The sequence below is a fragment of the Aedes albopictus genome, chromosome 2 (genome assembly GCF_035046485.1).
Source record: "Aedes albopictus strain Foshan chromosome 2, AalbF5, whole genome shotgun sequence".
Taxonomy (NCBI): domain Eukaryota; kingdom Metazoa; phylum Arthropoda; class Insecta; order Diptera; family Culicidae; genus Aedes; species Aedes albopictus.
In genome coordinates, this window is record NC_085137.1 from 89140843 (window position 1) to 89157209 (window position 16367).

Here is a 16367-nt window from a genome sequence, read left to right on the forward strand (position 1 = left end):
CACCAACATTTTCACCGCATGCAATAAACCATACTACAACAACTAACTACAACATCAACAACAACAACAACGTCAACAACGACAACAACAATGAAGAGTTCGACAAGCTGAATGGAAACAACAATGGTGGAGGAGGTGGCGGTGGTGCGTCATCGGCGGCCGGCGAGAACAACAATCTGCCCGTAAGTGCGACGACCGGTGCCGCGATCCGGATAACCGAGAACCCACTGCCGGAGAATGTGGCATGCTAGAAACGATACATATCGGGCCTGGCGGGGGGCGGTGGCGGCCACGGTCCAACCAGACCGAGTAGGGTATCCGGTTACGGGACGGGCCGGTCGTCGTTGCTCCTGGCGGGCAGCAAATGTGACCACGGGGAAGGTAGTGGCGACGGGGGGGACGTATTCGAAGAAGTGTGGACGAACCGTCGCTATAGGGTAGAAAAAGTACTGTTGAATGCTATATTTTCTATACAGATTTAGGGCCGAGGGGCGGAGCAAGCCTGCCGGTTAGAAGCTTATCAAATTCACACATATTGCTGCTGAAGACACTAACCCGTATGACATTCAGGTGGTGCTGAATAGGAAGAAGAGTATTTGTTCTTACGGGAGAAAGAAGAAGTCTTAAAATCGAAAACTTGCCTAAAACTGTTCATATTACAACAAACGGATTCTGACACTACTAAGTTCTGTTCTACTAGCCTAATTGAATTCATGACGAACAGTAGTATGATGTGATAGTTTCCACTACTCTCCAGAAGGGTGCACACGTGGCACTGCTCGAATCACAGCAATGGCATCGAATCGATACTCTTTCTTCCTATTCAAATCCATTTCGTCATTATTAGAGTTGCTTAAATTTTTCTGATCAATATCAAGATTATAATAATTGCATTTGTTAATCTTATACATAAACCATAAGGGGAATTTTGTTCATTCAAAATGAATTTCAAGCAGCAATAATTGAAAACCAAATGTAATATATTGTAGAAATAAATTCAAATCAAACAAGCTAATCGCCGAAATGGATGGTACCAAAGAAGACAAGGGAATCAAAAACGAACAAAACATGGAATGTAAACAGATGGTAACGAAAAGATTGTTGGCTTTGACTGATTGTTTAAAATATCATTATTTAAAAATTGGCGATCACGCTGAAAAGAAATTCTACGAAAGAAAGTGGTTATAAACTAATGTTTCTGTGAAGCAAGATGCATATCTTAATCCTAAATGATAAACACAATGGAAATCATTACATTCAACAACACTTTACGCGAGAAAGTAAGCGTCGTCGATGACGGAATAAAGGTTGCCCATCACAATGCAAATTGCTTGAATCAAACAAACACCCTTCCTCCCACACTTTGGAAACAACTATGAGTTGAGAATAAGTACTTAAGTCACCCTATGAAAAGCTCTAAAAACCAAATAATCACTACACAAAAACACAAGCCATTAAACTAACGATTAAGCACCTGTTGTTTTTGAATCACACAAACACTTACACACATGAAAACGAACACCAGAAGGCCCTTAGCTGAGACGAAAAAATAAATTGATTAAACCCCCAAAGTTAGTGACCAGAAATCGAAAATTGTTCAATTACAACAACAACAACCAATAAGTGTCCACACAGTGATTTACGATAACCGTTTAAGCATTCGTTTTTTGTGTCCACTGATCAAACTGCCATACACTGTTTATCGAAAAAATAAATAAAAGTAAAAATATGTATGAAACTATCGAAAAACAAAACCCTTTGTGAAAGCTCCCGCTTGGATTTAGTTAAGAATATTTCTATTATTATAGTCCCCCGTTATGAAATAAATCCGTGAACAGAAAAAAAATCGCCTAATAAGGTTTCTGCACGAGCGAAAAGTGATTTGCATTGAGAAAATTATAAAACACAACACAAATACTAACAAACATACACTTATACACACAGTAAACAAAAAGGAGCGACAAAGAAGACCACAGACAACAGAAAGCGAAAAAGTAACATGGGAACCACGAAAAGAGCTGAACCAAGAGAGAAAAAAAACAATGTTGTTGACTATAGTTAGTGCGTTGAGTATAAGTAACAAATTTGACTAGTAATTGTGCAGAACAAGTAGAGTGGAAAGCATCGACGGTGATGATGATGATGTTGACGAGGAAAAAAAAGCTATGCAATGCTTGTACTGCTTTTGAATAGGGTTAGAATTTAAGAATTTCAAATCAAAACAAAAAAAAAACGGAAACAACACGGAAAATGTGAACTGTGAAGGGAATAATCGCGCTGTGGTCAGGAAGATAAGAATCGAGGTAAGATATAGGGTGAGGTTGGGCAGGATGCCGTTTTGTTCAAATTTTCTCAATTTTCAACGATAAACCACAGAGAAACAGACGACACACACTACTTGCCCTCTATCGATTGCCTTTTTTACGATTGATTTAAATATTTGGTGGTTTGTCGATTTGCCACTCACGGTAAACCCGTCGTTTTTGCTCCGACACAATGTTTGAGTATGTCTCCGACAGAATCCGAATTTGGCGCGAAAGTGACCGGCAAGAGCAAGTGTGTAGGAGGTAAAACAAAACCCAATATAAGTGAACCGATAGATTTGAATAGTGCGCCAACGATCGAACTCAATCACTGAATGGATGACTTGCGACTATGTCCAACACATATTAACTCACGATTGAACGGAGTGATTATCTATCCTTCGAAAAAGGCTCAACACATGTAGCCGAAGCGTCAGGTGTAGAACATGAATCCGTTTATAATTACGCGAAGACTGGAAGCTGAAAAAACTCCGTAACATAACCATAATCACAGTCGATCCCCATACATCGTTATTCAAACATATTGTTTGTTTGATGAGTTGGACCGGTGATGTCACAACGATGGCACAAATGTGTCGGTGCATCTCTCTTCGTTTTTGACAACATTCGTATGGAGAGAAGGAGAAAACAACCCAGTGCTGAGTAAAAACTAAAAGCTGTTCAACCAAACTGGAGTTTTTAAAACTCAATCGTTGGGTTTAAATATTTTTCAGTGTATGTGGATCATGGTGAGCTGTTGAGCTGCGAAGGCGATCCAAAGGTAGGAAGCACAAATTTGACAGCTGGAGCTGACAGGCGTCAGCATGGATGCCAGATCAATTTTCGAAATATCTGAATAATTTGGGAAGCTATGTGGAGAACAGGGATGGGAACACTCACTTGCGAAGAGTTACACTCACTTGCTGTTTTCTCAGCTCAGAAACGTGCAATCAAGAAATGATGTATGGACGACCTTTGTCTTTTGGTTTTGTCTAAAAATATGCCGAACAAAGTATGGGTCGCACACGCATATCGAAGGCGTGAGAGAGCTGCGAAGGCAACTCTCCACGAGGCGAGTGTAAATTACACTCACCTCGTGTAGAGTCGCTTCCACAGCTCTGTCACGATTTGGCTATGGGTTTGCTACTCTATTCGACCAACTTTTAGACAAAACCACAAGCCAAAAGTCGTCGATACATCGTTTCTTGATTGCACGCTTCTGAGCTGAGAAAACAGCAAGTGAGTGTAACTCTTCGCAAGTGAGTGTTCCCATCCCTGGTGGAGAAGTATGAACAATGTGAAAAACAAATTCCGTGCTAAACCTAAATCAGGCAAAACCCAACAAATTTCAGAAAAAAATTGTGTGAATCATCAAAATTTTTGTAAATCCGGAAGGTTTGCAATGCTGGGTGCCAGGGCTCTTGTCCTGCTGGTGATTTTTAAGAGTGAAAATTGATCGAAGATCGATTACAGGATTGCCATCGACATCGGGATGCAGCCGGCATAATTCTGCAGGAGGATCCATAGCGAGAAAAATCTAGCGGATGCCCGAATGAAACTGCAAAGGAATTCCGGAAAGAAATTGCTGCAGAATTTTTCGGAAGGAATTGTCGCAGAATTTCGTAGTACCTAGGGATTGCTGAATATTCTTCAGAAGGAATTGCTTAAAGATTATTCAACATATTGCAACAGGATTTCGCGAAAGCAAATAGGCGGTAGATATCGACTTTCGTGTGGAACTGCTGAAGGATTGCTAGGATAACTTCAGCAGATTACGTCTTTCCTTATTGATTCCTAGGGTTGATGGTCAGGAATGATGGACGATTCTTTGTAATGGAAAAATACCAAACCAGAAATCCTTGAAAAGGTCTTTGGCAATTCCCCAGAACAGTTCTTGATGAAATACCAGGAGTAATTCCGGAAGCCTCGGAAGCCTCTGGAAGCCTCGGAAGCCTCCGGAATCCTGGAGCCTCGCAGCCGTGCGGTTAGGGTCATCAAGCCTGCTAATCACACCATACTGTGGGGTGAGGGTTCGATTCCGGCTCTGGGTGATGAAAATTTTCGTAAGAATAGTTTCTTCTCCGTATCCACTGGTGCATGCTCCGTGTGTCCGTTGTCTGTTCAGTCTGTACAGCCTGAGGCTGAAGACGGTGTCCGTGTCTTTTTTTAATTCCGGAAGATATCACTGGAGGACTACTGGAGAAATCCCTGGAAAAAAAACCCATAGAGTAATCCCAGGAGAAATCTCCGCTGGAACATTTGTAGAAATTTACAGAAGAATTCCTGGAACATCTAAGCAGCAATGTTCGGAGGGGTGTCTAGAGAATTTCCAAGGATTTCTGGAGAAGTCTGGTGGAATTCCAGGTAAAGTTCCTCGAGAACTCTTCAGAAGAATCCCCGGATAAACAATCCCCACTAGAGCTCCTGGAGAAATTCTCGGAAGAATTCCAGCGACAAATTCTGTAATAATCCTTAGAGGATTTATCTAAACATTTCTTGGGGAATATCCAAGAGGAATTCCAGCAATTTCTTGAGGCATTTCTTGAGAAATTTCAAAAGATATTTATAGAAGAATCACAAAGGACAACTCTGAAAAGAAGAGACACATTTTACATCTTCCATTTTGTCTGCAATTCAAACATGAAAGATAGTGCATATCAAAAGTAGCAAACTTGGGCTGGGCTCATAATATTTTTAAGAAATTGCAACGTTTGGGGCCCTCATGAAAGTCCGGATACCTAGCAGAAATTCGGAAAAGACGATGACAGTTTTAAAAAAGTGTCTACTCCAAAAGAAATTTAGGTATTCCGATGGGTGTTTGTGAATTCTTAAGGAAGTCTTGTGGTTCGAAGAACTCTTTCAAGGATTCGGATTTTTTTTTTTCGAGAATTAGTGGGCTGGCTTGGATATTTTGATAAATTTCCTACCGAAATCTCTCTTGGAATTTCACTAGACCTCGTGGTAGACTACTTTAAGGAGTTTATCTGTGATACTCTTCACAAAACTCTTCCTGACATTTCTCAGAGGACTCCTCCCAGGCATTTTTGGGATTCTTTTTGGGATTCAGTTCAAAATTCTGTACGGCAATCCTTCTAGTAATCCACTAGGGATTTCTCTAGGTAGATTTCTTCCCAGAACTTTTCCGAAATTCGTTTTTTATTTATTTTAAGAATTTCTCCAATAACTGTGCAAACACTTGCAAAACACATTGTTGCGAAATCCATAACAGTATTCTTCAAAAAAAAAATCTCCCTGCAAGATTTTTCTTGAATATCACCGAACTTGAGCTTAAGCTTGGTTGACCAATCGTAGGTGCTGATCAATACTGAAACTCCAGATCTGCTGGGTTCTGTGGGTCCTTCTGGAATACCGGCACAATTTCACTCTGATGCCTTTCTAGCTTGGAACTCCTTTCCAATCCAGCCTGGAATTTCTACATTGTTTCCTAACATAATTTTGTCAGCATTCTGTAGGGCAAACATGCGAAGATGTTCCATTTGAAATCCCGATAAGTTGTCCCTATTTATTTTTGAAGAAATTCCGGAGGTGAATCTTGATAAAAATATTTCAAATCCTAAGAAAAAATCCCTGTGAGAAATCCCGGAAGAAACTACGTTCAATTTCCTGTGGGAGACTCAGGTAGAAGTCCGAAAACTCTTCGAAAAATTGTGTGATAAATTATTCGAGATATCTGAAGTCAAAATCCTGATGGAATGAGCTCTAGTAAAAATCTTGTAAGGGACGTTTCTAAAAATCTAGGGAAACCTCGAAAAGTGATGCAAGAGAAAACGAAAGAAATTTTATGGATAACTCCAGTAGATCTCCAGTAGAAACCCGGGAAAACTTAGGCATGTAAAAGTTAGAGAAACTTAAGCGATTTGTAATTGTTGAATAGTGATTTGCTCCACAAATTTCTGAGCATTGAGCATAAATTAAAACAGGTTTGTTTGTTTAAAAGTAAGTCTGGTCCGGGTTAAGCATTAATTTTAATTGTAGCTGTAATGCTGAGATTTCTATAAAAAATCCAGGCAAACTCAGGAAATTAGTATGAAATTCCTACACTTTTCAAAAGATTCCAGCGGTACGGATATAAACTTCGGTATTTCTGTTGATACTTGTGAAGCATGGAGGATATCTGAGATCCTAACAACTAACTCTTGGGAACTTCCCAGATTTTTACTGAAATCAACATTGAATTTTTTCCCGGAAGATTCTGGATTTTTTCCCTAAAGTCTCTCTAGGGATTTTCTCATTTTTTTTGTTTTTGTTTTTTTTGTAAACATTTATAAAAACGTCATTGCTTTTTTAGTATTAAGGCAAATCCTAAGTAAATTCCATTGAAAATCTCCAGACCTACTCTGTTGCAAAGAATTTCATAGGTATAATCTTAAAAGAAACTCAAAATAAATCGCGAGCGGAATTCTGAGAGCATTCGGAGCTATGGGCAAAATGCTTCCGGGAATTTCGAAAAAAGTCCCTTGAGAAACTGGAGAAATCCCGGAAGACAATTCTGAAGTAATCTCCAGAGTGCAAACGTTTCACGAAAACCTATAAATGGGAGAAACCTGTAAATCATGTGAAGCAAATTTTTGTAAAGAATACCAGAACAAACAACTGGATAAATCTCTGAAGGAGCTCCAGAAATCCTTGAAAGAACTGTGGAGTAAATCGCGAAGGAATGGAAAAAGTTATGACAATAACACGACGTAAATTCCCTGGGAAATTCCTGTGAAAATCCACATAAATCTCCGGTAAATCCTAGGAGGAGCTTTGGTAGAAATCCTGAACCAGGTCTGAAACAGATAAACTGTTACTGGTTCGGGGTCAAATTCTCTAGAACGGACTAAACTTGTTTTATCCGTAGTAAAGCAGTGATATGAAATACCATAGGTGGAGTACGAAAAGTTGATGTTTTGCATACACTAGATATGGGGACGACAGTTAATAAGTAGCTGAGAGAAAGATTTTCAAACAGGGTCAAAGAAGCTGCATCTGATTTGAAGCCAAGGGCGTTATCAAAAGATTCAAAACAAATCCTATGTGGAACGAAAATCTGAAGAAAATTAATTAAATTTGAATATTTGACGGCAAATTAACTTCAACGCCATTTCACTTCAATTCGTACCATCCTATACCGAAGCGCAACTCAAAAGATGTGAACAAAGGGAAGTGTTTAATATCAGTGTGTTAAGAAGGCTTTGTGACAAACCTTGCGACGAAAAAACAAAACTGACTCTAGAGGACAAATGAAATGGATCAGAACAGACTCGAGAAAAAAAATACTAAATAGGCAGAGTATCCACTCAATAAAATGATAAAACCTCCGTAGACTTAGCATGTTTATAACGGCATTACAGAAACATACTAACTATAGAGAGACTACCAGTATTTGAATAGCGTAAACGCCCCCGTTACCCAAAAAGTAGTGAAACCGATATTGTTCTACCCGTTAGAAGCTTTCCGTTTTTTGGCTGGAAACGTCATCTCGAAGCAACAAGATGGCACTTCTAGCTAAAACGGAAAGATGTTCTTTCATTCTCTTCGATGAATGTAAACCTTTTGCCGTAGTGGTGCGTACGACGCGACGCTAAGCCAGCCCTGTAGATACAATCCAATCACTAACTTAGCTTAGGCGCTTCCGGTAGCTTCTTTTTTCGCCCGTAAACTATGCTATAGAGAGGATTATTTGTCAGACTCTTTGAACTGCTAGACGAGTTTCAACCAAATGAGGATTTACAAAAAGCCTACAACTAAAGTTACTAGAATGGATTCACCCCCTCTATATTTTATTTCCGCGCGAGAGCGCTTAGCGTTGCTACTTAGCAGTTGACTAAACACAGTCAGTGACAGTTTTGCTCCTCTTTTACAGAAAATGTACTAGTTCGTTCAGACGGTTTAATGTGCATTAGAATCAGTTGAGAGTACCGCAGTCTATGAAGTCTAGATGAGAAGGATGTATTTCAGAGGTGTGAAATGCTCCGTAATTGAAAGAAGAAGTTTCCATAGTTGGGATTTTCCCGTAAATGTGATAAATACAACTGCGGTTCAGATAGATCCTTTGATTTGATATGGACTTGACAGTAACAATGGACGCAAAAGTAAGTAACAAGATGCATACATTTAATTTTTCACTTGAGTGCCTGATCGTTAACGATAAATTTCAAAGAGGAAATCTGACACTAAAGATTATGAACAGCAACAGTCGAAGAAAGTAGATGTTTTCAAGCCCACTATTTTCGAATATTGTTTTTGCAGATGCGACGATTCTTACCTAAATTCAGAGTTAATATTTAAGGCTAGTTATATTTTATGAACCATTTTCTATCAATGCCAAGAAATGAACGCTGCTAAGAAAAAGCTGAAATAATTTTATGATTGTAACCATAGGTTGCTGCACAAGTTCACAAGCAGTTGAAGACATAAAAGACGAGAAGATAAAGACCGAAAAAACGACTTAAAACGGTTGAAAATGGGGAAATAATAAAGCAAATAGAAATTACTACAAACAGAAAAAAAAACATCGCATGATAAAACACAGAACTCTTTCCGAAGCGCAACTGAGATAGAAAATAAACAAAATGCAAAGCAAACACGCTCGAGCTCTGTCACAATAAGTAAAAAAAAACCTATAATTACAGTAAAAGTGAAAACAGGAAAACCAATGAAACCTAACATTCAAGAAAACAAACAAGAAAATCATACAAAACACATATGCTATGCAAAAAGCGAAATAAAAAAAAACAATAGATCAACAGAAAATGGACGAAATTTTTGTTTAACATTTTTACTTTCGAGCATTGCATTCCGGTAACGACATCCAACAAACAATAACGATAAACAATAAAAGGTACATATTGAATCAATCCGGGTTGTGGTTTGAATGTTCTGAACAATCCGAACGACTATATCCCTTTCGGGACTTTTAGATTTCCCAACAAAACAATCATTATTTTTCCTCATTCGAAAGAACTACTCTTTATCTTTCGATTTCTAGCTTTGACTACCTAGATCAATCGAAAATTAAAATTATGCGACCGACAAAACTTTTTCACGATTTACGGGTTTTGTCCACTTTTTCTTTACCTTGTTGTGGTAAATCTCACAGGGGCATTTTTTTATTATCGTACAAATTGGGCCGAAGGGTCTCAGATTTTCATGAAACTTTTTCCACAGGCAGGGCTTATGGATATATGTACAAAAAAAAAATTGAGGAAAATTCAGGGTCGCCTATTTTCCCCGAAAACTCAGGTGGATTTTTTTTTGTTTTCCCCTGACACTACTTACTTTGAAGAATCACAACTCAAGAACGAAGCATCGTAGAAACAAAGTTTTTTAATGAAAATGAAAGCAAATTTTCTCAGAATTCAAAAAAAAAATATGAAGCGGAAAAAGTTTTCCATAAAATTTTCCACCGTTGAGAGAATTCATAAAGAAAAGCTGGAAAAACTATGTCCGAACTCGTGGAAAATTTTCAAAAGCCATTTTTTGGGAATGTAATTTTATAAGCTTTGATCGCCGAAATTTTTGGAATGTACTTTTTTCTCGTTACTGAGGTATGGTCAATTATGTGAAAATGACCATGTAAGCCTGTATTATATGGTCATTTTTTCACAAAATTTGCCATAACTCAGCAACGAAAATCAAGTGCATTCCAAAAATTTCAGCGATCAAAGCTTATGAAGATTACCTCCTCAAAAATATTTTTTTTTTAATTTTCCACTAGTTTAGACATAGTTTTTCCGGCTTTTCTTTATAAATTTTCTCAACAGTGAAAAATTTTGTGGGAAACTTTTTCCATTTCATATTTTTTGGATTCCTGAGAAAATATGCTTTCATTTTTATTCAAAAACTTTGTTTCTACGGTGCTTTGTTCTTGAGTTATGATTCTTCAAAGAAAAGGCTTTTATGGCACATTTGGACATTTTTCAACAAAATTGGCCATAACTCAAAAACGAAAAAAAAATGCATTACAAAAATTTCGGCGATTGAAGCTTATAAAATAACTTTCTCAAAAATATTTTTTCGAAAATTTTCCACGAGTTCGGGCATAGTTTTTCCGGCTTTTCTTTATGAATTCTCTCAACGGTGGAAAACTTTGTGGGAAACTTTTACCAGTTCATATTTTTTTTGGATTTCTGAGAAAATTTGCTTTCATTTTCTAAAAAAAAACTTTGTTTCTACGATGCTTCGTTCTTGAGTTATGATTTTTCAGAGTAAGTAGTGTCAGGGGAAAACAAAAAAAAATCTACCTGTGTTTTCCGAGAAAATAGGCGACCCTGAATTTTCTTCAATTTTTTTGTTCATATATCCATGAGCCCTGCCTGTGGAAAAAGTTTCTTGAAAATCTGAGACCCTTTGGCCCAAACCCGTACGGTAATAAAAAAAAATCCCCACAGGCAACGTAAACAAAAATTTGTTTACACATTAACAAGCTTACGTAGCTTTGGCGTAAAGCGTGCTGCAACAGCTTGCTAAGGGTGTATCTGGATTCAATTATCTATTAATTTGTATATCGGTATATATTACCTAATGACAAAACTTGATCCACAATTTCTTGCCACCGTTACAGTGGGATTGGCTTTTTGTACCAATCGGAGCAGAGGCGAGCCTCTAAGACGGGCTTGGTGGTCTAGTGGCTACCGCTTCTGATTCATATGCAGATGGTCCTGGGCTAAATCCCTGGTCCGTCCCTTTCCTCCTAATTTGTATCTTTCTATATATACTTTTTCCTTCCTCTCTACATATACAACTCATGTTCATAGCCATCGCTAGAACAGAATCGTGTTGAAAAAGACGTTTCCCTTCCTTCCAAACTTTCACAGCACAGTGTCTCAATCCTATTAGATATAACGCCTACAAGTTATGCAATCAAGCGAACTGTGCCGAACATCTTTATAATAATAATTCCACACCTACAATTCTACCACCTTACCCTGGTATCCACGAACCAATGTCTGAACCTTCTGTCAACTAAGTCCCACCAACACTCCGACATCCGCATGAATTTGTGTTGACGCAGATGTCAGATGTGGATACAAACGATTGCAATCATCACTTCCTTCCCCTTACCCACATTGACCTGCATCCTGACGTAGCAGGCGCTCAATCTCAATCGTAGCAGTGGCGAGCCTCTAATCATTATTGACAAAAAAAAATCCCGAAAAGTGAACATTTAGATAATTGGTTGATGTCTTAAAAGAAAACCTACCGTATTTTGCTCAACAACTTAAGACGTATGAAGATGTTGCAATTCTGATGACATAGTATTTCTTAGAATCATGTGTTCGTATTTCGTCAAAAAAAATGCGATTTTTTCGAATATTATGTTTTTATATAAGCGTTGTCCGCACCAATATGCATGTTCCATCGATTTTTCACCATGAAACCCTCCGAAAATTTATTTAATTTATTTATTGACCATCATCTTCAACGCTAGGTTGTTCAGACTGTTGCCTAAATTATAAGTCTTATTTCCACGTATTTCTTAAAATCTACTAATAGCCTTAAAACAGCACCTAATTCTTCTTGATAAAATCCGAAGCCTCCGTAACACCTTCTGAAATCCGTTTTTAAACATTCTGAAAAGCCTTATAACTCTCTGAAACCCCTCTGGAAACTTCTCTGATAACTCCTGAAACCAACTGTATAATCTCACTGAAATTCCTCTGAAAGCTCTCTGAATCGCTTGTAAATACCAGTACGCCCATGCGAATCCCTTTTTAATTATCTGAAACCTCCAAAATCACCTTGGAAATCCTTTTAAATCACATAAGCCACCGGCAAGTTATCCTGTGCCTCTTAAAGTCTCTGAATTCTACTAAAGCTCCGTAAAACCACCTGAAACCCCTTGAAGTCTCTCTTCAACTCGTCTGCAACATCACTAACTTTTTGAAGCCTCCCTAAAGTGATAAGTTTCGTTCAGTCTGAACAGCCGCTGGCTGTGGACGGTGTCCGTGTCTTTTAAAGCCCGATGAAATCCATCATGAAACCCACTAGAGCCCTCTGGAACTCTTTCAAACCCCTATGAAATCTTCCCAAAACTCTCCTGAAAGCTTCCCTGAAATCCCACTTGATCCCCAGATATCTTTTCGAAACCTCCAGAAACGTTCCGAAATTGTTATGGATTCCTCTGAAACCCCCATGAAAACTCTTGAAACCACTTTAAATACTTATCTCACACTCTCCAAAAACTCACAGAATCGTTCCAAAATCCTATTTCTGCTGTGGTGTCTTTAGAGGCTATCACAGTGATTGTTTCGGTGTTTGTTTTTTCGAGGATTCCCTCAGCAATTTCTCCAGATATTCGATATTCGAGTAGTTTTGATATAGGATTCGACTGGATGAATGTTCCTAGAGACTTTCGGCTTGTAGTCTGACAAATTGCGTTGATTAATTATTTATCATCGCCGACGTTTCGGTCCGACTATTGGACCATCTTCAGGGTCCGATACGCTAATCAATAAGTCTTCTTCAGGTATATATTCATGTTTTTCTTCAAAAATTCCGATAGAGTAGCTTCTAATAATTCCATCTGGAGTAATTTGAAATATTGCTGTAGTAATTTCTTTGGGAAGTCATTTAGAAATTCTATCAGAGATATGAAAAATAGATATAAAAATTTCAATAATTCGTCCAGAAAATATTGCAAACAGATTTTTTTCACGCAACTCCTGACGGAATTCAATAATTTCTCCAAGGAATGCTTTACAAAGTCTTTTTGGGATTCGTTCATGAATTCCTCATCAGATCTTCGAGGTTTTTCCAGAAATTTCTCCAGAGATTCATTAAGGAATTCCTTCATTAATTCCTACGGGGATTCCACCAGGAATTCCTGCAAGGATTTCTAAAAAAAATACAGGGATTCTTCTTGACATTCTCCAGAGGTTCCACCAGGAATTCCTCCAGGTATTCTACCAAGACTTTCTCCAGGGGGTTTTCCTGGAATTGCTTCTGAGAGAATTTCCTTGAGGTATTTCTTCAGGGCTTTCTCCAAGGGTATCTCTAAAGATTTTCCCAGGAATTCCCGCAGAAATTTATCCAGGTATTCTGATGACTATTTCAGGAGTTTTTTTTTTTGTATATTTTTATTTTGCTAACTCTTTACATATTCTTCTATGAAATAATTCACGAAGTCGTCTTCAGACTCTTTCAGAAGTTATTTTTGGGATTCCCTCAGACTTCATTCCTAAGACTCCTTCAGAAAGCCTTCCGGAGATTTCTTCAGGAATTCTTCCAGTGATTCGTCCAAGGATTCCAGCAGGAATTCCTCCAAGGATTTCTCTCAGGGTTCCTCCAGGGATTTCTTCTGCCAAACTTTCAGGGATTTCTTCTGGGATGCCATCGCAATTCTTTCAGGGGTTCCTCCAGAGAATCATCATCACAATTTCCTACAGGGATTTCCTCAGAATTTCTCCTTGAACTCCACCTGACATTATTTGAGGGGGTTAGAAGCAAAGGGGTGTAAGTGACAAAAACCCACTTTCGAGTAAATGAGGTTTAAAGTTTTTGACCAATTTTTCATTCCATACAAAATGTATGGAACTTCAAAATGAACTCAATTTTCTCTGATTTATTGTAATTTTTCCAATCATCGTAGAAAAAATCTTAAAAAAGTTCCTGAAAGCTTGAAATCTGTAGAATTTTATGATATGCTCAACTCAAAATCGACAAAATGGTCACTTACACTCCTTTGATTCTGGGCCCCTCATTTATGAAATTCATCTAAAAGGATTCATTCACGAACTTTTGAAAAAGAAAAAGTCAGTAACACCGTCTTCGACCTTGCGGCCTCTATAGACAACGGACAACACTTATAACACCCAGTGGCCCGGTGAAGAATTTTCCGTTTGACGAAGAGTTTTCCCCGACTGGAGCGGGAATCGAACCCACACGCCGAGGCTTACGAGACACCTAAACGACTGACGCCGCTAACTGCTCACGAAGCTCTTGGATTCCTTCACGGATTCACTAAGAGGTGCATTCAAGAGTTTTTTTCTAGGAATTTCTTCAGAATTTTTTCCAACGGTTTCTCTTGGAATTCTACTCTGGATTCTTCCAGGAATTCCTCTAGGGATCTCTCCGGAAATTCCTCCAGGAATCTCTCCAGCGATTCCTCCGGGGATCTCTCCAGTGATTCCTCCAGGAATCTCTCCAACGATTCCTCCAGGAATCTCTCCAGTGAATCCTCCAGGAATCTCTCCAGCGATTCCTCCAGGAATCTCTCCAGCGATTCCTCCTGGAATCTCTCCAGTGAATCCTCCAGGAATCTCTTCAGGGATTCCTCCAGGAATCTCTTCAGGGATTCCTCCAGGAATCTCTTCAGGGATTCCTCCAGGAATCTCTTCAGGGATTCCTCCAGGAATCTCTTCACCCAAGTAACCAAAAGTTCCGCTTCCCATAACAAAATGCACTTTCAAGTTCCGCGAAGTTCAGATAAAGTTCCAAATGGAACTTTCTGGCTGCTTAAGAGGCTAACGATCAGCCTTGCTGGAACTTCGGTCACAAGTTCCGGCAAGGCTCATCGTTAGCCTCTTAAGCAGCCAGAAAGTTCGATTCGGAACTTTATCTGAACTTCGCGGAACTTTAAAGCTGCTTAAGATGCTACTCGGAACTTTGTCGGAACTTTCAAGTTCATAGAAGTTCAGTTCAGTAGCATTGTGTTTCAATGAAGATTAAATTTATTTCTTTTACAGAAAACAACTGTTAAAGCATATATGAATAAAAGACAAATATGAGTTTATCAAATTAATGAATATTAGGCTTGAGCAAAAAAAATTGCCGCCCATCGAATTCGAACCGATAGTCGCTGCGTGAGAACCCTGCGCTCTACCACAGTACTACAGTTGCGATTGAGTGAGCAGCAGGTAAAGTCTGACTTGAATCGATTTTCTGTCGGCAGCTAGTTTTGCACATTTGTACAGTAGTGAAGTTAGCTTGCTTTTGTCAAGTGTCTTCAGCAGCGCAGCGGTAAGTCGGCAGGCTATTACGCAGGAGGATCCAGTTCAAATCTACATAGCAGTGACATGAGTGAAAATATAATTATCAAAAGCAATTTCCAGACATGAATCACAAACCCACCAACACAGTTGTGATTCTGGAAAACACATTTTTTTCTTCATGAATTTTGTCAAAGTTCTGTCAGAAGCTGCTTAGAAGACTATCCAGCGTGCTTATGTGAACTTTCAAGTTCCAAAATTGCTTAAAAATGAAGCTGCTTAGAAGGCTAATGAGCAACCTCGAACAAGCTGCTTAGCTTATAAAGTACCCTTTTATCTGAACTTTTGGTTACTTGGGCAGGGATTCCTCCAGAAATCTCTTCAGGGATTCCTCCAGGAATCTCTTCAGGGATTCCTCCAGGAATCTCTTCAGGGATTCCTCCAGGAATCTCTTCAGGGATTCCTAAAGGAATCTCTTCAGGGATTCCTCCAGGAATCTCTTCAGGGATTCCTCCAGGAATCTCTTCAGGGATTCCTCCAGGAATCTCTTCAGGGATTCCTCCAGGAATCTCTTCAGGGATTCCTCCAGGAATCTCTTCAGGGATTCCTCCAGGAATCTCTTCAGGGATTCCTCCAGGAATCTCTTCAGGGAATCCTCCAGGAATCACTTCAGGGATTCCTCCAGGAATCTCTTCAGGGATTCCTCCAGGAATCTCTTCAGGGATTCCTCCAGGAATCTCTTCAGGGATTCCTCCAGGAATCTCTTCAGGGATTCCTCCAGGAATCTCTTCAGGGATTCCTCCAGGAATCTCTTCAGGGATTCCTCCAGGAATCTCTTCAGGGATTCCTCCAGGAATCTCTTCAGAGATTCCTCCACGAATCTTTCCTCCAGGAATCTTTCCTCCAGGAATCTCTTCAGGGATTCCTCCAGGAATCTCTTCAGGGATTCCTCCAGGAATCTCTTCAGGGATTCCTCCAGGAATCTCTTCAGGGATTCCTCCAGGAATCTCTTCAGGGATTCCTCCAGGAATCTCTTCAGGGATTGCTCCAGGAATCTCTTCAGGGATTCCTCCAGGAATCTCTTCAGGGATTCCTCCAGGAATCTCTTCAGGGATTCCTCCAGGAATCT

General features: G+C 39.2%; 1 protein-coding gene across 9 annotated transcripts in view; it reads left to right on the top strand.

Annotated features, from left to right (window-relative positions):
- The window catches only part of LOC109427547 (protein NDRG3), a 224282-nt gene extending 215116 nt beyond the window's left edge, over positions 1–9166 (top strand). For 8 of the 9 annotated variants that reach the window (XM_062850058.1, XM_019703164.3, XM_019703127.3 and 5 more), the window contains one exon: positions 1–9166. In XM_062850058.1, the coding sequence (XP_062706042.1) occupies positions 1–251 (251 nt within the window). In that variant the 3' untranslated portion in view covers positions 252–9166. The other variant, XM_062850056.1, reaches the window with a different exon arrangement.
- The last annotated feature ends 7201 nt before the right edge of the window (positions 9167–16367 follow it).